At 37.0% G+C, this 23,051-nt stretch overlaps 1 protein-coding gene across 3 annotated transcripts in view; it reads left to right on the top strand.

Moving 5' to 3' along the window:
* The window catches only part of LOC135719045 (uncharacterized), a 122,380-nt gene that overhangs the window by 19,766 nt on the left and 79,563 nt on the right, over positions 1-23,051 (top strand). For 2 of the 3 annotated variants that reach the window (XR_010521002.2, XM_065241551.1), the window contains exons 6-7: positions 8,390-8,528; positions 15,068-15,133. Coding sequence is in view for 2 of the 3 variants with exons in the window: in XM_065241551.1 (XP_065097623.1) it covers positions 8,390-8,528; positions 15,068-15,133 (205 nt within the window). In the remaining variant the exon portion in view is untranslated. The remainder of the gene's footprint in view (positions 1-8,389; positions 8,529-15,067; positions 15,134-23,051) is intronic. The other variant, XM_065241552.1, reaches the window with a different exon arrangement.

The following is a 23,051-nucleotide window of genomic DNA, read 5'->3' as shown; positions in this document are numbered from 1 at the left end:
TAAGTAATTTTTTCTGACAGAAGTCACTTGTGTAGCCATTGTTGTTCTTTTTTAGCACAAATGTCTTATTTTTTTATGTAAATTCAGACTGTAGATTATGCCTTTATTCATAAAACTCAGTTGCGTTACATTATTATTGCCCAAGGAAAGCAGGCGGTGCATAGAATTTTATTAAAAAGAGATGCTTGTCTACTTTTTGTATTGGACATGGCAGCAATAATTCATTCAATTATGCAAAAAGCCTCAAGTGAAATAACCAGTCATATTTTCAGATTGACGCCCATTTTGAAGGGAAGATTTAGCAGCATCGTCTACAACCTGTCCATTTCAATTGTTATTACATAGTTTTTAAAACTCAAATTTAAATCTACACTGTTGGGAAAAAAGTCAAAAATAGTCCCAAGTTGTCACTGGGGCCGTGCCCTTTAAAAAGGTATAAAACTTTACTTTTCTGTCACTGGGGTGGTACCCTCAAAGGTTCATTCTTTTACCTTTATGGGTATACAGTAGGCATGGGCCGGTATGAGATTTTGGCGGTATGATAACCTTAAACAAAAATACCACGGTTTTAATGTTGCAGTATTGCCATTACAACACTAAAATGTGTTGTTTTTTTTTTTAAATGTCTGCATAAACAAACCAAAATTGTTTAACCGGACACAATACATTTTATTTTTAAGCAATATACAACATGTATGCCAGGCAAAAATAAGGCCTTAAATTATAATATTCTTTTAAAAAATAATAAAAAATATCACATTAAAATGTATTAAAATTAATAATATTAAATGTAAACATCAAATCAATTACATGACTTAATAATTTTACTTAATTTTGTGAAAACATAGCTTATACCTTGAAAGCGGTATCACATAAAATTTTAGTGGTTTTGAAACCTTGTTATATCTTGAAACTGGTAACTGGCCCATGCCTAAAGCCCGGAATACACTGCACGATTTTTGCCCTCCTATAAGATCATTACCTTATCACACTGTGCGACATGGCTCGTTTAAACTCGGGTACGAGAGGCATGTAGACTGTACGATGTTGACACGGAAGCTTCGGCGGCAGCGTCACACGTTGCGCAACGTCACCAGCATGCGCTCGTGGTAAACAAATACCGGCGCGCAGGTCGTAGCAGCAAACACACTGTGCGTTGATCATGCTGAATTTCTGACACTGTCAGAAAACTATCTTTGGACGCAAGACCGTCTTTTGTCTGGGACAGCCAATTATCGTGCAGTGTATCCCTGGCTTAATATACAATACATTGAAATGTTGTACATTTTGGGGTACTATACCCAAGGGACCTATTGTGTACCTTAAGGAACAATTTGGTACCAGTTAAATTTTAGGGGTACAAAACCATTAACTTTACCTTTTAATGGTACACAATACATCCTTAAGGTACCATAACATACCCTAAAAGGTACAATATTGGAACATGTTTAGTATACCTGTAAAGGTACAAAACAGAAACTTTGGGTACCACCCCAGCAGATAAGTATACATTTGGTACCAGTGTGCATACTAATATGCACTTTTTGGTACCATTATGTACCACTGAGGAACTAATATGAACTCTTAAAGGGATGGTTCGGCCAAAAACAATATTAAACCCATGATTTACTCACCCCTAAGCTGTCCGAGTTGCATATGTCCATCGTTTTTCAGACAAACACATTTTCGGATATTTTATAAAATGTTTTAGATCTTTCAGTTGATCAAATGTTATGTTACGGGGTCCACCCATAGTCCACGACCTTCAAGTCCAAAAAAGTGCGTCCATCCTTCACAAATTAAATCCAAACGGCTCCAGGATGATAAACAAAGGTCTTCTGAGGGTAATCCGCTCGGTGTTTATGTAGAAATATCCATATTTAAAACGTTATTAACGAAAATAAATACCTTCCGGTAGCGCCGCCATCTTAGTGGCGTCCGCATTCAGGAGAGAGTATTAGCGTAGTGTACGCACTTTTCTTAGTGACGTATGACAAATTCGGAGGGCGGGGGCACAGAGGAGCAGCAGAGTAGCCTCCGTAGGCTGCGTAAGCTCTCATCCTGAATGCGGACGCGACTAAGATGGCGGCGCTACCGGAAGGTATTTATTTTCGTTAATAAAGCTTTAAATATGGATATTTCTACAACAACACCACACGGATTACCCTCAGAAGACCTTTGTTTATCATCCTGGTGCCGTTTGGATTTAATTTGTGAAGGATGGACGCACTTTTTTTGGACTTGAAGGTCGTGGACTATGAGTGGACCCCGTAACATTACATTTAATCAACTGAAAGATCTAAAACATTTTATAAAATATCCGAAAATGTGTTTGTCTGAAAAACGATGGACATATGCAACTCGGACAGCTTAGGGGTGAGTAAATCATGGGTTTAATATCATTTTTGGCCGAACTATCCCTTTAAGTGTGTACAAAGGTGTACTTTTTGAAAGGTACCATCCCAGTGACAGCTAGGGACCAATTTTGACCATAAGTGTAGCTTTCAGGGTAAGCAGTTTAGTCAACATGGTCATCTTGTCACAGAAACATCATCGTAAGACATCTGGAAAACCTGAAACCTAAAAATCTCTTAATGGAAACATTGAAAACTTTTTAGGATTCGGGTGATGTTCCAGATCTGGGTAATTGTCGCATGGTGTTCCATAGGAAGCCTTAACAACTCTGATATGGTGTATTAACAGAGCTATTTCTTCAGCAAGACAAACTTTCTTTCTGTCTCCCACTCTTCTGTCTTTATTCTCTCTCTCCTCCTCTCACAGGCTCTCCCTCAAGACTAGCTGTCATCCTACATTTCTAGGCATAGGTGTGATGACAGCTGTTTTGAAATATGCTTCTTTTTGGTGTGACTTGCATGTTACTGTTTCCATTTTGTATGAGTAGGGTTTAGAGAAGGAAAATGTTGTTATGTCCTGCTCTTAGTTGCTTCGGCTTGGTTGATGGATATTTTTGTCCTAATTTGCGCTGACAGCGATGAGCTTGTAAACGCTTTTTACACTGACAGAAACAAACAATGTCAAACTGTTCAGTTTTGAGAGCGGCCCGTTTTTCTTATTGAGACATTCAATCAAAATACTTCACAAAGTACATCACAGACTTGACCGGTGAATAGCTACTGTACAGATGTTGGTAATTGTTTGTATCCTGAAACAGTATGTTGGGCCGGGACATTAAAGGCTGAGTCTGAAATAGCTCCATTTTTGCCTAAATAGTGCACACTATTTGAGGAAGCATCCATTTTTAGTGGTCCCCGAAATTGTAGTTGACATTATTGAGTACACTCGTCCACTGAGGCTCGCCAAAAAAATAACTTCTCGCATCTTGGCAGAAGATGGTGCCCACAGTGCAGCGCTTCCGGTGAGCTTAAGGGTGCATCCCAATTCAGGGGGTGCGGGCTTTAAAGGCCATGGACTTTGACGGCAAGGCTTAATATTTGAAGGTGGCAGCCTCTGAAGGCCACAAAGCGAACTGAAATGAGACTGTCTAGCATACTGTGGCCATTTTCCCCCTGAAACCAAGGATCCATAGATGTATCCTTCACAGCCTTGGCTATCCCAAGTTTAAATGCATGGCCATGACGGCTGGGTATTTTGAAATAAACATTCAAAACTGAAGTTAAAGTGTATATTTTGCAGATTAAAGGTCCTTGTCACTTTTTTATTATTATAAATGATGTTTTAGTGATGTGAATAAATATTATTTCTACAATATTGTGCATGTTGCGTTTTGCTTTTGTACATTTTTAAGGTTGGTGAATTATACATACTGTTGAATAGTTTAATCTGCATCAATGTGTTAATGTCTAAAAAAAATAAAAGCCTCCATATTTAGTTTTAAAAGTCTGATAGGTCTCAACTGTTGTGTCCCACTGACAAGCATAGTGGGCAATAACAGCAGCAAATGACACAACTCCCCCCCTAGGCTAGACTGTCTCATTTCAGTTCGCTTCGTTGCCTTCAAAGTCTGCAGCCTTAAATGGATCCAGACCCTGAATTGGGATGCACCCACTGTGAGGGATACATATATAGATCCTTGGTTTCAGGGGGAAAAAGGCCATTTGGAGGCTTGTATGTGAGGAAGTCTTCGAATTGAGCCTTCATAGTGGCCCGGTGACGTCATTTACCTTCAGATATGGCCTAGGAAGGCAGCAGTCCCTGAATTGGGATGCACCCACCCAATGTGTACGAATTCACTCACTCGTTTTTTATTTACTCCTTCGAGTTAACTGTATTAGTGCAGTAAATGTAGGAAATAGTGAATAAGGGTATAGGGAGATATTTAGGACACAACCAAAAAGTTTCTTTAGTTGAGTTTACATCACAACCTGCTTTAACTGTGATTTTTGCTATGTGTTTATGGCTTCGGAAAGAGGAAGAGTTTTCAGTGTCTTTGGGCTATTTTTCCTAAAAGATAAAGGCAAATCAAAAGGATATCACAAAAGCTGCGTATTAAAATGTACCAGATTGCATTGCATTAGATAACTCTGTTTTAAAGCATGACAAAGCTTATTGCAGATGTCAGTTGGTTTTTTACAATGTATTTTTTATTTTATTTTTATTTTGATACCAACTGAGAGACATCCTTTATAATGTTTTGTTTGAAATGTATGCTTAGACATTCTTCTTTGGGCACTTGGCATTATATTTTGTAGTATAATAAAAAGCATGTTTTTAGGAATGGTAGAAGTCTCCAAATACTTTTGATATTTATTGTACTATTAGAAGACGTGCAATTGCATAACTGCTAAGAAAAATTGTTAAAGATGGTACCTAGCTTTTACGGGGGTAGTGCCCTTTATTGGGACCATATCTATACCTAAATTAGGACCTTTTTTGGCAGTTTGGGACCATTTTTCTGACAGTGTACCAATGGCCTCAAAGATAAGAGACATAGAAGTCAACTACAAAACTTGAGTTTCATGGTGCAACAAAAGCCGTATTGGTTAGAGGGACAGCACATTGAGTATCCACCAAACTGCGGTTTGTGTGCTTGTCGGCAGAGCGCTATTCTACTCTAGCTGTTGTTTAACAGTAGGTGGACCCCTGACCATACGGACGACAGACGAACGTGTCATCGTTATGTGGATTCAACCTCCTGATTCACCGCTGGTATAATGATGCTTCACACACACACACACCGAGTCTCTGACAGGTGTTGAGCTCCAGCAGCTCTCCATCCTAATTACTTGGCTGTCCCTTCCTGGAAGCAGATGGGCCCTCTCAAAAATTAATGTTCTAGCCCGCTTCTCTACACAGCCCATTCCCCTGTCATCTGTGCCGTACAGGTACAGTAGTCTTAACTTAATGTAAAAAATCCAATCATATTGCCGTGCCAAAGCATCATTAGGAAGATTGGTGGCTGACTGACATGAACGATTTGAGAAGCGATTCGTCATTCTAATGAAGGTAAAAACTAGACTGGCGTTAAGAATTGGCGTTATTTTTTCAGATGAAGTTAGAAACACATCCAGGCGAATGCTTTCCGGACCGTCTACTTTTTTAATTCGCATCTATATCCGGCTAAATGTAATTCTGTTGACACAAGCGCAATCACTATGATTATATGTAACATCTGTTTTGGGTATGTGTTTATTTTACTTTTTGAATATTAGCAGCGACAGGTGTATGTTAAGGTAATGAAGTATTTTTTTGTTGTTTACAGATAAAGGATTTGTTTATTTCCTGTTACATTTTTTTTGAAGTTCTAGTTTTTATATGTTTTACTTGGAGGAGATGCTACACCGGAAGGGCTGTATCTCAAAAGTTTCATTGCACAAATGCTTTTAAATACAAAACTTTCATAACTTGTAAATACCGTTCTCCAACCTAAAATACCATGTCATCATATTTGTGTAATAGTTTTTTGCGTAAAACAAAACAAGTGAACACAATTACAATACACCACCATACAATAAGGCAAGGTAAACTAAAGTAGATTTTGCTCTAAAGATTTACTTTGTGTTTTAGGACAGTGATTTTTTTTTATAATTGTCAGGTTGACTCAGACATTTTAAATTCATTTCATTATTTTATTTAAATAATTAAATATTCAATGACAGCATTTATTGGCCAAAACAATAGTTTAACATTTATAGGCTTGAATAATTGTGTGCTGCACAATTGTTTTATGGATTAAATTTAGCTAAAAAAACTGTAAAAGGCTTTGTGATAGCAGGTTAATATGTACTGTATACATTAGCCATAACTACACATTTAGTCTATCTGGGCAATAACAGTGAAAATGTTTTTTTTTTTAAGGTACAGTATGAGCCTTAAAAAGAAAAAACCCTGAAAAAATATACAATATACATCTAGCCCCAGTTTCAGCATAAATATTGAGTACCCCTCCTGTTTTCTCCATTTCTCTCTGTTTCCTCTTGTACTTGATGTAAGCTGCTCTTGTTGTTCAAGACAGCATTGAGACTCTGTTGTATACCAATGTACACCGAGAACAACTGCCTGACGCAGGGAATGATGTATGATAACTACTATGTTGAGTGTGGTTGAAGGTTATAGCTCAAAGAGAGTGTCTTTTTCTTGCAGCCTGCTGTGTTGTGCACTGATAGGTTGCGGGGAAATATGAATTAATCCTGCTGTTCTGATTTGCTTCTTCGCTGCTGAACACTTTTCTTATCTCTGTCCATAATCATTTCTTTACTCTGCCATAACATGCCTCACATTCATCTCTTCTCCAATTTATTATTTAGCTCTGTGTGTGGTGTCACAGCTGAATTTTGCATTTGGGGCACGATGTGTGGCACCACAGAGGGGTTAAAGGATGCTTCTGCTCATCTGGTGTAGTAGGGTTGTGACGAAGGGGTGTGTGTTACTACTTACTAGTTCAGTAAAACAATAGACAGGGAATCAGTCATTTCTAGGGTTTTGTTTGCAAAATCATCTCTTGAAATACCCAGAATGCACTGCAAAAAAATACTCGTCTTTAGTAACAGTCCTATACGGGTTTTACTGTTAATTGTTGATTTGTGTACTGTATGTTCTGAAATTTATTTTTATTAAGTAAGGGATAATGTAGAGGCAGCCGGTAGTTATCGGGAAATAAGCCCCGACAGTGTGATCAGGACCCGACGCGAAGTGGAGGGTCTTGTATCACACTGAAGGGGCTTATTATACGAAAAGTACAGGCTGCCTCTACATTATCCCGCTTATTACACGGCTACTTGCCACATAATAAAAAAAACTGGACATGAATATGAATTTGAAACATTTTATTGGCATATTTGTTTTAAATTAACATTTTTATCCATCCGCGAAACTTTGCACAGATGCATAAAATGATCGTAATACCTTATTAAGATACTCTGCTTCATACTTGTCTGTCTTTTTTTTTGGTGTTGGCTTTTGGTCATGCTCTATTTTGTCAAGTTCAGTCTCAGTAAGCTCTCTGTGTCTTGTCGTTGTTCGTTCTTCTATCCACTGTTTAAATGTTTTGTTTTAACATTAATGTCAAAATTTTCCATTCTTAATTGTGCTTGTCCAGTGTTTGTCACAAGATGGCGCCAAACAGTAATCTTTGTTTGTGCGGAGGGATTTTAAACATACAAGTAGTACCGGCTATGCGTTATTACTTTGGAGCGGTTATTATTTGAAAAGAACGAACCTGCAAATGTCTCAACTGACCAATCAGAATCAAGCATTCCAGAGAGCCGTGTAATAAATTTGTTTAATCTCTAAATCCTATTATGCTTGTACATATTCTCTTTTTGCTTTAATGGTAACTACCATAGATATGTACACTACATGTCACCTTGGGGTTCTAAGCATGCGTCAAAACCGCCGCCATCTTGGAACAGGGGTCTTGTCATAGGAAATAGCCAGGTAATGCTGCTATCTCCGCCTGTATTTTGAATTCATGGACGATGCCGGACGTTTGTGCTGCGTATGGATGTTAGGCCTACTAGCACTATGCATTATAGTTAGAAAAAGCTGATTTTTTTATATATAAAAACGTAAAATTTTCTCTGGACTCAATACATAAAAATTTTTTTTGGACGATCTATGGTGATTTTATTTCCATTAAACCTTTGCCTACATTGACGCTGATGCATTAAAGAGGAGGGGCTACCCTATTTCAAGATGGCGGCTCTATTTGACACATTCGTTTCAATAAGCAGCCGTAGCCAAGGCGACATCTAGTGTACATATCTATGAACAGCTAGAAGAAAGATACTGATTGATTTGTTATATAGTAATGCAGTTTTTATGTAATGCATTATAATGCCATAGGCCATCAAATCTCTTACTAGTGCCCAAATTCGTGTTTATGATATACTGATTCATTTTTGGAAGGGGACCGAGAAATCTGGCTCAGGAATATGGGGCGCTAAATTGTGTCTGTTTGTGTTTCTCTCAGTAGATACGGGCCTTTTACAGAGAGATGCCACAGCACGGAGGCATAAAGAGGAACCTCAGCCAAATCTGCACGTCCTGGGAGTTCTCTTCCTGGGAAAGCACACCAGCCGTGCCTTCAACTTTGTTCTCCTCTTTCAATTGTGAGTCTCTTTCATTTAGAGCCCTGCTGAAAAGACCAGCATAGCTGGCCACCAGCATATGGTGTGTTTTGGATCAGCATGGATTGCCGATGTCTTCACCAGGCTGTTTAACAAGCTAAAAGGGATCATTCATCCAAAAAAAATAAAATTCTGTTGTCAATTACAAACCTTTTTATCGTTCCAAATCACATAGCTTACTTTGTTCTGATGCAGAGGAGAAACGGGGAGTTTTTGAAAAGTTTATGCTGCTTTTTAAATCCAATTAAAATTAATGGGGGTCAGTCACTGACATCCTGCCTAAATTTTTGTCCCCAGATATAAAAATCGTATTATCTTTTTGGATAAAATGCTCTGCTTAAAGAGTGTAAAAAAGATGGACGATGTGTCTCCGTATACTTTTATTGTAGAAAAATTAAGCCAAAATGGCCGCTGACATCTTGCACCGATGACATCATTCGGAGCCAGAGTCTGCACAGTAGTGATCGTGACTCAGTTTGGCAGACTCAATCACAAACACCAATCATGCCGCCACACATCTTTTTTTACATTATTTTATACAAACTAAACCAAACTTGAGGTAAATTAAGATCTAGTGTTTGTACATGTAGTTCCCTCAAAAATACATAAATGGCAGTGAAACTATGGGATCACAAAAATAAAACCTCTCAAATAAGACCTCTCAAATGTCCAGTCATATATGAGGGTGGAGCAATCATCAAATAGGAAGCAGATTCAAGTTTGAAATTCAAAAAAATGTCCCACATTAAGGTAATTCACTATACTAGACAAACAACTACTTAAAAATCTGATTTATCTCACGATAGTCATGTTTTTCCTATTTTCTTACAAATTTTGCTTGGGGTTAGAATCACTTTTGTTGCATTTTTAGACATCCAAACCCCAACTATAGGCGAGATTACTTTTAAAAGCGGCAGAAAAACATGTAGAAACCAATACATAAAAGAACATCCTAACCCAAACCCCAACTCCAGGTGAGAATAGTTTTAAAAGTGGAAGAAAAACATGTAGAAACCAATACATAAAATTACATCCCAAATCTAAACCCAACCCGAAGCGACAATGATGTAAAAATAGAAAACAATTAGAAAACATAACATAAAATGACACAAAAAAGAAAAAAGTCATGCCACATACACAATTTTTTTGTGACTATAACATGACTTTTCATGAGATCATGTAGTGTGAAAAATACATCAGCATTAAGTAAAATAACAGAAATAATTTTGGCTCACATCCTAATCCTATGCGTATATGTTGGTGGGTTTATGACGTACACTGCAGCCAGCTACCAGGGGGCGATCAAAATTGTTTTGCTTCACTTTTCAGGATGTGTGCAGCCCGCTTGGTTCTAGAATGTACGGACATATAGAAGTACATGATGACATCAGTAGAACAGTTTTTTGACTAAACTTCGCCCACAGGAATACGTCAGTCGCCAGCTAAGCTAACGGCAAGCTAAGCTAACGGCAAGCTAAGCTGCTGTCAAATCACAACACAGTAAACAAACTACACAATCAGAACTCGTTACGTATTTCTGAAGGAGGGATTTCATTGAACAAGGAAGACATTGGACCGTTTTTAGGACAGTGAAAACAGTGGTATACAGATAAATAAATTGTGTGAAAAATACCACGTTTTTTTACACATGAAACATGAACACGTTATATTGCGCACTGTAAACACAATCAAAGCTTTAAAAACACAGAAAGAACAGGACCTTTAAATAACCTAGACTGTGACATGATGGCTATTGCTTGCTGGTCTCTTTGTTAACTAGCAAAGTTTTATTGCTAGACCAGCAACAAACTAATTGTTTTAGCAGCTAGTTGTTTTTACTAAGCAAGCCAAAATATTTTCACGATCTGTTAAACACTAACTTTGAGTGTAAACACAAACCATTCCAATGTAAATATTCATCTCTTAGCATTATTCCCAGTGTCCTCCCAATGACGCAAAGCTAATGAGTCATGCAATGTTGGACACCATCCGACTGCGTGCTGATGCAGCACAACTTATATAGCTTTAAAATGGTCTATACCTGTACTGTTCATAAATTTTACAAAGCCCACTGATGGTAGAGCTGCTTAGTGTAGATTTTGTTCCAACATGATGTTGGAGCTCATGTTAATGGTGATCTGGCTCACAGTCAAAAGCGCTGACTGTATAATAGTGCACTGAGGTAAACAGACAAGATCATTAACTCATAAAGATGCTGCTTGGGGGAAAGCAGCAGATTGTATTTTAGCCATTTATTTTCATGGCTATCTGTTACTAAAATTAATGTTTTAGACGTTAATGCATGTTCAGTAAGGCTCTCTGACATTCTCTTTTAATAGATATATTAACGTGATCTCATGAGAATACGTGTGTATTTTTACGTTTCAGTGTGGTTGTACCATATGGACACTTACATTTAAAACACACTGAAACGTATAATATCAACGTTTTTACATGACTGTACGTAAGTTATTCCTATTCATAAATAGAAAAATCACATATTTATCACATGTTTTCAGTCATATTTTCTGACTCATTTATTTAAGACAGTTTACCCATTTACCTAATGAAATGATTATGATATTCAGAGAATTTCACAATATTAAACATTTTAAATCTTTAAAATGAATAAAATTTCTGTATTTATTTAACAATTTTTTTATATTTAGTTTGTTTGCCATGACACACAAAAACACCTTTTCTTTTATGCTTTATTTCTATGCAATACGTTATTATTACTACTAAGCAATAATTACACCAAAATACAACATAAATTCACAAAAGATGTTACTTTTATTCATTTGCTGTAATCCACATCTTTAAAATTCATACGATTGCGAGGAACAGATCCAAATTCAGCCCTTTATCCAGCGATCTTGATCCGAGTTCTCATCAGTCGTCAGCAACCGTAAAGTCAGATTGCGCGTTCGTTACAATATAAATTTGAATTCAAATATCGCGCCTCAAGAAGCTTTACAACACATTGCTTTACGGCAGTGATATCAAAAGCTCATTGGCTCTTTGCATGCCACGTGACATATTTCCGTAATTTCCTTTTCTGTTGGTGTACATTTGAAATAAAAAAAAAAAAACATGCCGCCGTGACAGAGGGAAGCCAGATCAACGTTCTCTTGGATTAATAACTTTAATACTTCTCTTTACTTTACTTACTCCAGAGAGGACCGCGGCTGCAGCACATCGTCATTTTAACTACTTTTGGTACTGATTTTAATATTCGCAAAAAATAAGTTGTTGTGATTACACTTGTCTGTCTGTTATGCTTTTTGTAACAGTAACGTTAAATGATTTTAATACTGTTTTACTGTTTTGCGTAGGACTGTAGTGGCTTAAAATATCTTTTGAATGCTATATTGTTAATATTGTTAATAAATTGTCCTAAACATATCTGTCCGTTACGTTGCATAATATAAAAAGAATACACTACGTACTTTAACATTTTGTATAAAAAGGGTTTTGGTTTGGGTTTAGGGTAAGGTTTGGCAATCTTGATGGAATTAAAGATGTGTAAATGTTTTAAGTTTTTTAGCTGTAAAAACGTAATAATGCTACATTTAAATGTTGTAAATACGTCTACATTGTATGTAGGGGTGGGCGGAATGACCAAAAATCTATTCCACGGAATGAGTCATTTTATTTCACGGAACGGAATATTTGACGGTATACATGTTTTTCAGTTTATATTGTTTTTTGATAATAAAAATGTACAGAAATACACCACTCACTATAGCTTTTAACTAAATGCTCACCACAGTTTTAAAATATGAGTAATTTAAAGTTAATAATGTTAAAGTGAAAATGCCCAGAAGATAACAACAGATAAGTCTTGATTAGACAGAATCTTGTTTTTAATTGAGTTATTAATTTTATAGACTATTGAAGCTATAGTATGGCTTCATTGTATTTTGTATTTATGCATACATTACATTAAACATATGCAATATGTAAAATGAACAGGTATAAATATATGCAAAAACCTACAGACAGGATAAATACCTACAGTATAGCCCATATGAGAGACGAAGCTCTATAAATGTGACAGGTGCTATGATGTGATGATCATAAAGTTTGTTTTAAGATCTTGACGCCCTTTACTTTCTATTATACCTTAACATTTGCATCTCTTTCTCGTCTTTCCGATCAAATATGTTTGTATAAGCAAATGGCGCATCAAACTACGTCGCTCCAGCAGCGCACCTCACTGATATAAACGCGAGTTTTGTTTTAGCTTGCTTAAAGTTCAGAAAACTTTACAACTATTAGCATTATGTGCGAGAAGATCTCTTTATTTCGCGTCGCAGCTCCTTGCGCTTGCCTAGAGAGACCTCTGCACACAGGGACCGGCCGGCCGGCTGCTGCATGAGGAGAGAGAGTGCGCGAGAGAGAGAGAGAGAGAGAGAGCACGAGAGCGAGCAAGACAAGAGTCTCCCTGCGTGACCCGCAGTGGATTCACTGGCACTTATTATAAAAATTACACAAATAACTCGTTCATTTTTTATAAGTGAACTATTTTACATGTTTCTCCGTCACACTCAGTCTAACATGCTGGAGGGCAGAGTTAGCCACGCCCACTAATTTGCATTCCGCGGAATAGACGGTATAGAAAAATCTGTTACGTCTGACATTTTATTCCGCGGTAACGGAATATACCGTCATACCGCCCAGCCCTAATTGTACGTTTTAGTATCTATTTAAACATACAAAAAATACGCTTTTTAAAGTTACGTGTAAATACTATACTACGTATTAACAGTGAGACCAGGCTGATATATTATATGCAACATAACATATACAATAAATGTAAATGTAAAAATAAATTTAAATGCCATACAATCAATACGTACACCAATGCATGTCAGTATAAAATTAGACTAAATATGTTGCTTTACAGACAGAATGATTAATACCTATAAATAATCATTCTTCATCTGATGTAAAATGTTTGTTTATTCATTCGGCCGCAGGGGAAAACACGTCTTACTGAAATAACATCAGAATTGTCTGTACACCAAACTGGCCAAATTACGTCATTACACGGTATTGAAGTTCATCAGTCTTTCTCATTGCCTTCCTGTTTTTGTCTCCATTATCATATCTTACCATGATAGATGTTTCTATAAAGAGCTGAACGAAAACAACAACAGAAAACACAATATTGCAGCCCAATTATGTTACAATTGTACCATTTTTCTTCTTTGGTCCCTTAAAAAGCTACCAGCCTTTCAATGTGACCTCAGCCGTTCTCCCGAGAGATTTCATTTGACCATAAAGTCTAATGCAGATTGTACAAGGAACACGATCATAAATGTGTCACCGAGGAGTTCTGCTGAAATGTCACCGGACGACTCCTATTAGACTGACTCATTTAGTCTTTGATAAACATAAAAGGTTAATTAAGTCATCGGTACTGAAAATGGGGTTTGGAGCGTGACTCGGCTCCTCGCCGAAGCAGGTAAACACAAACACCTTCTCTAAATGTGAGCGGTAAGTAGGTTTTTAATCCCCGCTGTGCTCTCCAGACTGTCACTAAATGCAGCGTTATTTATGTGCGAAATATCAGCATTGCCCTGAACAACATTACCATTTCACCTTTTAGAATAATAGTGCAGAATAATGAAATAACGGTCAATGGCTGTTTGGACCAGTCGCCAATCTGTTCGTCTTTAAATTTGGGGTTACTAATCACCTCGTGTTACCTTCTCTTTTTTACTTTAAACTTAAACTTCCTCAAATTTCCCCAATATCAAGTTTTGTGGTTCAGTTGAAAGACTTCAAAATATAAGTAGGTTTTAAGTATAAATCGATTTAAAAACTAAATTTGTTCTACTACGCTGCCATTATGACCGCTATACCTGTATCCTTTATGGATGATATCACAAAACCAAATAAAGGGCCAATGGGTTTTGGTAATGTAAGAGTACATCCAGACACTGAGTGCATCATTGGCCATTACTAACAAAACCTTTCATAGGTGTACAGGACATCGTTTGTTTTCGTACTCTGCATGTCCGATCATGCAGTCAAATGAAAAGAGACCTGTTATCAGCATTTAGACAGGTTTGGCTAACACACATCCAATCAATTTGTTCATCATTGTGTTCAAGAGGCTTAGCACTCGATCGATGTGCTTTATGCCAGATGCTGTTCTTTAACCAGTCAAGGACCACAGATTCACACAGCGTTGTCCTACATGATGTTATAAGTCAAGGTCTCATACGGTATATTCTCCCTTTCTAACTAGACAGACTCTTGGATGCATCTTTTCTGTATCTCAGTCTGTGCCGTAAGATTTGGCTATTTTCATGAGCGACAGTGTCACTGTCCAGTTAAAGTAATGCGAATGACCAATGGGATTTGTAGATAGTGAAAATTAAGTTATTAATCTCAAGATACCTACAACTATAAGATTTCAGTCAGACTTGATTGCCCACCGTGAATATGAAAATGAGGTGATGTGACAGTCATTACTGTAATGAGTGTTGATAATGAACTGTCTTCAACAGTGTGTCTATCGGGATCAGTTACGTCTTGGCAGGAAGTGAGGCCTACGCTGCACTTTTTCATACCAGGTGAGTTGCCACGGGGTGAAATGTTTAATGTAACCATTTAGAAATTAATGTTCTGCTGCATAACCTGGTGAGCTGCCTACAGAGGGAGCATTTTTTATGATTTAGCTTTGATTTACTGTCTTCTACATAAAATCACCTCAAATATTGTAAAGAAAATTTAGAGAAAAATAACCTTAATATCTTAAATATGAACTTGGAGTAAGGTTGTGTCAAAGATTGAAAACAATGAAAAATCAATGACTGAAATCAAACTTTGATGCTTCTGAATTTCACAGGGTCACAAATGCCTCTAAATAGACATTTAAGAGAAAACATTAAATATATTTAGATTAAGAACAGAATTTAGATTGTTAAAAATCAAATGTACTTATTAATGTGAGATTTTTCCCCTTTATTTGTATTTTTATGCATGTTTATAATCAATTTATTATACTTTTTTATAAAATATTATATAAAAATTATAAAAAATATTTTTATGTGTGTTTTATGTTTTATTGTGTTTATGTATTTTAACTGTTATAATATATACAGATTAGGGGCCAGATCTCCTAACATCTTGCGAAAGCGCAAACCATCAATTTGTTGTTAAAGCAACACTATGTAGTTTCCATGTAAAAATGATTTACAGCTCCCCCATGTGGTTGAAAAGCGCAACAGTGCCTGGTATCAGACACTCTTCTGCAGGCGGGGGAGGGGCGGGGCTGTGTGCTCTACCCTCCACCGCCACTTTCAGAGTGTGCTTGTAGCAGCTAGGAGGCTGCTCAGGTTGCAGCAACAGTACAATTTGTCCAGTTAAAAGTTATTCTATCACTGAAATAATTTTAGAGGCATTATTTAAAGGTAAAAAAACTACATAGTGTTGCTTTAAATAACGACTGTCGGGATTTACTAAAGACGCACAATGGATAATTAGCACTGAAAATGTGTGGTCTTGTTTTTTTGCTATATTATTTATTATTTGCTGAAGGAAATAAAATATGAATGGCGCTTCTAAAGACCACCAGTTGAACTTCTATAGACTCGCAGACCGCATCGCAGACAGACTAAAAGGACTGTTTGTGTTGTTTGCCGGGCAGCTGGTCAAACCTGTTTCTGAATTTGAAAGTGAATTTGTTGATGTGAATATGAAATTTATTGTAAACCTTCACTTTAAGTGTCCTGTGGCTTCGTTAGCTGTGATGTCCGTGGTGCTGAACTCAAGCGCATCACGTATAACTCATCAGCAATGCTTATTTGCGACCCTTAACTGATTTGCGCTGCTAGTACATTGCGTTGGTCATTATGGAGATTAGCTGCTGTGCCTGTGTTATTTCATTTGCGCTTTTTTAGTAAATAACCCGCAGATATTACCACTCCATCAGCGCTTTTTTGGAATTGCGCTTGCATGCTAATTTGCCCGGTTTAGTAAATCTAGCCCTAAGTATATATATACTTCCATGTCGTATTTATGTAAGTATCACACGAGGTAAATAGTGGGCAAAGCTTGTGTTTTCCACTGTGAATTGATTGGATATAGAAAAGAAGGCGCTTAATTCAGAAATGGTACTCACTGTAGACCGGGTGTGCATCATACATCTTGAAAAGTGTAGCCGCTGGCTCTTTGATCGCCCCCTGGTGGCTGGCTGCGGTTTAAGTCATAAACCCGCCCTCTTCATGCAAACGAACAGGGCTGGGCTCTAAATAAAAAAATTACACTTCCAATAAAATTTTCTGAAAAAATGGTTTTGGAGGTAGTAGTTATCACACTGATATATGTTCAGTTGTTCATTTTTGTGATAAGTTTCATTTTAGCTACTAATAGTAAACGATAAAGATCATGTCGTTATGATTGCCGTAGTTGAATTGGGTGCGCCTCCACCTCTGACTCCACAGACGATTCCTTCTCCGCACGCCCCGGCTCCAAAGCTGACGTTTTACATTACGTAACAGCGCCCGTGGTCAGATATAATTGTGTTTAGTTAATTACAATGGAAGGTAGCAACGTTGCGTTGTCCATCTTTTTTTACAGTCTATGCAGCAGACTGGCAGTTGGATGGGTGTGGTTAAAAGATGCTCCGCCCAAGCCATCTCTAGAAGTGTATTTTCAGATTTTGATTAAAGTGTATTAGGGCATATGAAAAAAATACTCACAGATAATTTGTTTATAATAAACACTGCAATATAACATTTAAAAAATGTTAAATTTTAAGTTTCTGTTCTGTTATGATGGTAAAGTGAAGACTGCAAAGTGCTTTTCATTGTGTAATCCTCACCCACTGCATATTACAACAAATTTGTTTAATCCCCTTATCTGTTTGAATGACACTTAGCAGCAGGATAGCTAAAAAAAAGTTTGAATTTCAAACCTACAAAATGTGTACTTTCAAATATAAAAATCCTGTCATCTCGACATTTGTGTTTTAGGTGTATTGTTGTCTTTTAACAATCTCCCTTATGTGAGCTAGGTTTAAGACAATGCATAATGATGAGCAGGTTTGAATAAAAAAAATGTATTTGGTACTAAATATCACTTTTTGGCACAGATGTTTTTCCAAGTGATAAAACATATTTGAAATAAATGTGTAGTGCCTCTACAGTGATTTATAGTTTTTTAAGCGTGGTGCCTGTGTTTGTTAATTTATAGAAGTATATCTTGTTGCTTCTGTTATCTCAGAGAAAGACAGGCAGTCAATCACATTGTTTATTCTCTGGATGTTTAATTTTAAACCCAGCTCTGAACTCAATGCTTGTCTGTCACATCATCATCTCAGTTTGAGGAACGCTTATAAATGCAGTCGGGCTGGAAATTCTTTCATTAGATTGTGCCTGTGGGGTGTTTGATCTCCAAATACTTCGCTCCAACAACACGGGCACATTTTCTTCCCCTGTGATGTCTTGTGAGAGGACAAATCAGAACAACTTTTGATGTCTGGAAAGTCACTGAACAAGGCTTGTTTCACAACACACGAGAACAGCCAAAAGTGATGCGTGTTTATTTCAGTGCACATATATTAACAGGTTACAATTTTCTCACTCCACGTGTAAGCACTGCGGGGATGTTTAACAGATGCATGCAATAGTTTGGTGCCAGGGGTAAATTTTCTTTGTGTTGAAGTCTGTGAAAATCCAGCACAAACCTGTTTATCACACTCTAAGAGTTTATAGCTACACTAAAGTGTTTGGGTTTGGTGTAAATTAATTATTTACTATTTGGAATTACTGTAGATATGGCTGTCCTTCTTCTGTAAGTTAAATTTGTGATGAATCGCTTTTTGTGCAGTATCAAACAAGCCTAATCAACAGATTTTGGTCTCGTTAATTGTGTTTTTTTACAGCTTCATAGTTAGGTTAACAAGCAATAACAGAAAGATGTTCAGGTGTTTTGATTTTGCTGTGAGAAGAAGTGGTGAGACAGCTCATGTGTTCATTAGTATTCAGTTTGAAGAAGAGGAAGTAAATATGAAATATTGAATAAGCAGACAGGGATCCTCTCCAAACGCAGCATACGGTGTCTTAATTCAATTAAGGAATGACTGTAATTACAACCTGCCTGAGTTTTGCTAGGTTTTTCTATCCTGCAAGTTGTACTTTTTGATTTCCAGTGCCTCATTTAGTTTACATAATTTTTCCCCAAAGTAGAAATTTTAATTCAAAGTTGTATCATGAGAAAGCTAATTTAGCTTAGTTCAGAACATCCTCTGAAGTATAGAAAGACTTCATTGAAACTTTCAGATTTTTTTGTGAAATTTGTATGCACCACAGTAAAATTGTAAGCTAAAGTGTCAAGTATTTAGGGTGAGCTCCTCTTAAAGGGGTAACACACCAGACACGCAGCTCAGCGCCGCGTCGAGTCGCGTCTAGGACAACTCAGAAGTATCGTAGAACCAGAAGTGCACATTAAATAGCGCGAGCTTAGTCAGATAGCATCTACTTCAAAATGCAAAATATACGTTAGCAGCTAATGTTAATCGTTAATGATTTGGGACAAATATGATGTTATGTAATGTTTAACTATGTAAGTGGCGCTCTGTGGCGCGACAGGGATTTGAGCAACTTCCTGAGCCTTAGCTGGGCGCCGCGAACAGGCGCCACCTGTCGGCACTGGTGCGCGTACTCTCATAGAAAACAATGTGTTCGTTTTTTTAGAACAGCGCGGCGCGGTGCTGTGCGGCGCTGAGCTGTGCGGCGCTGAGCTGCACGTCTGGTGTGCAACCCGCTTTACACTTGATCAATAGAAAATACCTGCAGACTATCTTAAATTGAAATTAAATGCCCAATTTTTAATCTAATGTCTTCATGAGTTTTAACCTGATAAGGATCACTGTGCCGTACACAGCACACCCCTCCCTTGTACGTGAGGCTGCATAAACGTCATTGTAACTTTGAAGCATTAAATCTTCAAAATATACAGTCATGCGGCACATCGTTTGAAAGCTTAGACTCTCAGGATTACATTAAGCGCACACACAAAGCATAATATGATTTATAGCAAAAAATTATAAAACTGTAATCTAGTTGTTAGTTACCTGAACGGGTTGGTGCCGATTTAGGATATTTACTTACCTTCAAAATCTTCCCTTTATCCGCTTCGGTGAATTTGTTCAAAACAAATTGTTCATAAATCCCCAAAAGTCCAAGAAAATGGATTATCCAAGCCTTTTAATCCAAAATGATTTGTTCGCCTCACAATCTTGACTTTTTTGACCAAATTATGATATAAATACTGTAAACAATTAGTTTACTACCGGACATTCGTTCGACTCTCACTTTTCATTCACGATTTATAATGAAATATTCAAGTGTCACGTTTATTGTGCAACGTCTGAGGAACAAATACGCTCCCTTGTGGAATTTCAGCCGTTCCATAAGAGGCTACAATGTTTTTTACATGTTATGTACAAATTTCATATTTTTTGTTTGTATCTTAATGAGGAGAGTGAAAAGTAAATACGGATCGTCATTAAACTTTGTTCGTGGTTGTCTAATGTTGTGTTCACATCAAAAGCGAAGCATCACATTCATCGCTGTAGATTTCTTGCACGATTTAACGTTGTGTCATTGAAATTTTCTGCTTGAGTTTAACTCTTTCCCCACCATTGACAAGTTAACTTGTCAATTAGGAGAAAACGCTTCCCTGCCAATGACGAGTTTTTTGGCAATCCGTATTTCCGCTATTATGCACCGTGTGGCGCTTTTACCCAACTTATAAAACCCGAAAGTATTCCCTTAGGGAAACAGTTCAAACTCTGTGTTTGTTTTGATCATCGCTGTAAATCTGATCTCTATCAAAAGTTATCAAGCTTTTTGCTCCAAATTTAGTATTTTTGAAGAAACCTACCCATATTTGAGAGGTGATAAAAGCAGAGGGTCTGCTCTTTCATTTGATATATAGCATGTTTATATTCAAAGAAGAAAATTTTTTTGGACGGCAATACACTTTTGTGAAAATTATAAAAATGCTGACACTGGCTGGGAACTTTTTTTTAAAACGCTTGTGGTTAAAGAGTACATTTTTTTAACTTGCGCAGAAGACGCGTTTGAGCCAAATAGCAAGTGTTTGTTTTTGGCATCATTTGCATCACCCCACGCGAATTTGCGTCTCTTTGTGTGTTTGCATTGACTTCGTATGTAATCTGCTTGTGCAAATGGTTAAATTCACTTTTGGTGTGTACACAGCAAACCCACAGCTCGTGTGAGAACTACTAAGTTCAGTTACTCATGTCTTTTACAAAGATGTTTTAGAGGCAGAACATTTAAGAAATGGATTAGAGAAGGGACATGGTAATGAAAAAAATTATACTAATACAGTAGGTGGGCCACAGTAAAAACAGTAAATGGATAAAAAAAGTTGGATATTATAAGCAAACTTTCCGACAAACATTAATCATAGACATTCAGTGCTTCAAACCAAGTATGTATAGGATACAGAACATCTATACAGACATGACCCTTGTATCCAGACAGTTGCTGTATTTTATTTTTTTTTTTTGCCCTTGAGCTTGAACTTCTTAAGCTGACAGTTTTTCATTTTAATTAAAACACCACGGCCCTTCAAAAACACCCACTCGAGGCATCAGAAATAAGGATTATCATTCAGTGCATTATGTAAAGGAAGGAAATCAATTTATCTTGTATATTTCTAAACATAGTACTTTCAATACCCCAGACATAAATAATGAATCACCGTATTAAAGTTAAATTACCTATTGGTGCTTTGAGAAAGATTATCATCTGGAAAACATATAGCCTTCACAGTGATGGTGCTTTAGGTGAATATTTTTAAAGGAATCATGGGACCGGACTTTATATTGGCAACACACTGTTGGTGAGTCCATTAGGCTAATTAATAAATACTTAAAGGGAAAGTTAAACTAAAAATAAAGCGTCCTGCTATACTTACCCCCATCTTGTTGTAAAACTTTCCTTTCTGTGTTGGCAACCTAGAAGATTTTATGTTTTATGGAGGCTGTGCTGTATCGTGGTATAAGTCATGACTGAAAGGCGTTAGGCACGACACAAAGCGGAGGCAGTGCAACTCCCTTCAGGCATTACTTATACATGGTACAGCAGTAGCCTCGACTAACTTACAGTATTGCTTATATAAAAGTTGTGGTTACCACACAATACAAATGTTAAAGCAAAAATGTATGTATCATCAAAACTTTCATGAAGTAAAATCACTAAAAGCCTTCCTTCTGCTGGACCGACTGTGCATATCAGCAGAATGTATCTCTATGTTTACGCCGCTAAGGGTGCTGTGCAGTGATACTCATTGGGTGCACCGATCAGAGCTGTGTTTGATTGTAAATAAACCACAGCTATTGACCTATCAGAATACAGGAATAGAACTAATTGTTTTATAAAGAATTTTACTGATGTGTGGATTAGGGTTTCTCATACAGTTATGTTGAGTTGCAACTGGAGATTTCAAGCTCCAAAAAGGACACAAAAAAAGTATTATAAAAAAGTTAAATCTTGTTGCTTTTAATTAATTGTTTGATACATTCCCAAAAACGTTTGTAAATGCTCAGGGACTCAATGGTGTGTCACAGTGGATTCGAACCCAGGTCTCTAATAACCAAAGGCGTGTGTCTTATCCACTGCCCCATCACCACCCACAGAGTCGTAATAATTTGTTTACGACTCTGGCAGATCAGCTTCTCGAGTTTAAAGGGCACCTATTATACAAAATCCATTTGTACAAGGTGTTTGGACCTAAATGTGTGTTGGGAGTGTGTGAACACAACCACCCTACAATGAAAAAAAAATTTTTAATCCCTATTAAACCAAAGCAGTCTCATTAAACATGCTGTTTTGATTCTCTTAGCAATGTGATGTCACACTCCTAGAACCCCGCCCACGGTCTTATATTAAAGGAAAATACCACAGTTTTTCAATATTTTACTATGTTCTTACCTCAACTTAGAAGAATAAATACATACCTATCTTTTTTTCAATGCGTGCACTTTTAATTTTTGTACAGCGCATTGTGAATGTGTTAGCATTTAGCATAGTGCCATCCATTTCTATGGCTCCAAGCATGAATGAATTTATAAGCCACCAAGCAATTCCATGTTTTCCCTATTTAAAGACTGTTACATGAGTAGTTACACGAGTAAGTATGGTGGCATAAAATAAAAATTTTGTTTGGAGCCATAGGAATGAATAAGGCTAGGCTAAATGCTAACACATTCACGATGCACTGTACAAAGATTAAAAGTGCATGCATTGAAAAAAGATAGGTATGTATTAATTCATCTAAGTTGAAGTAAGAACATAGTAAAATATTGCAAGGCGGTGGTGTTTTTCTTTAACACAGTTTCTGCTTTCAGTAAGTTGGACGTGGTCTGCTTTTTTCTGTCCTTTTATTGCTAAATCAGCTTATTAGCATTTAAAGGCACACACACAAAACAGTGCATTTTTGCACCCAAATAGGGGC

Source organism: Paramisgurnus dabryanus, chromosome 14, assembly GCF_030506205.2.
Source record: "Paramisgurnus dabryanus chromosome 14, PD_genome_1.1, whole genome shotgun sequence".
In the NCBI taxonomy this organism is placed as follows: domain Eukaryota; kingdom Metazoa; phylum Chordata; class Actinopteri; order Cypriniformes; family Cobitidae; genus Paramisgurnus; species Paramisgurnus dabryanus.
The sequence above is the reverse complement of the archived record's forward strand: the minus strand, read 5'-3'. Positions and strand labels throughout refer to the sequence as shown.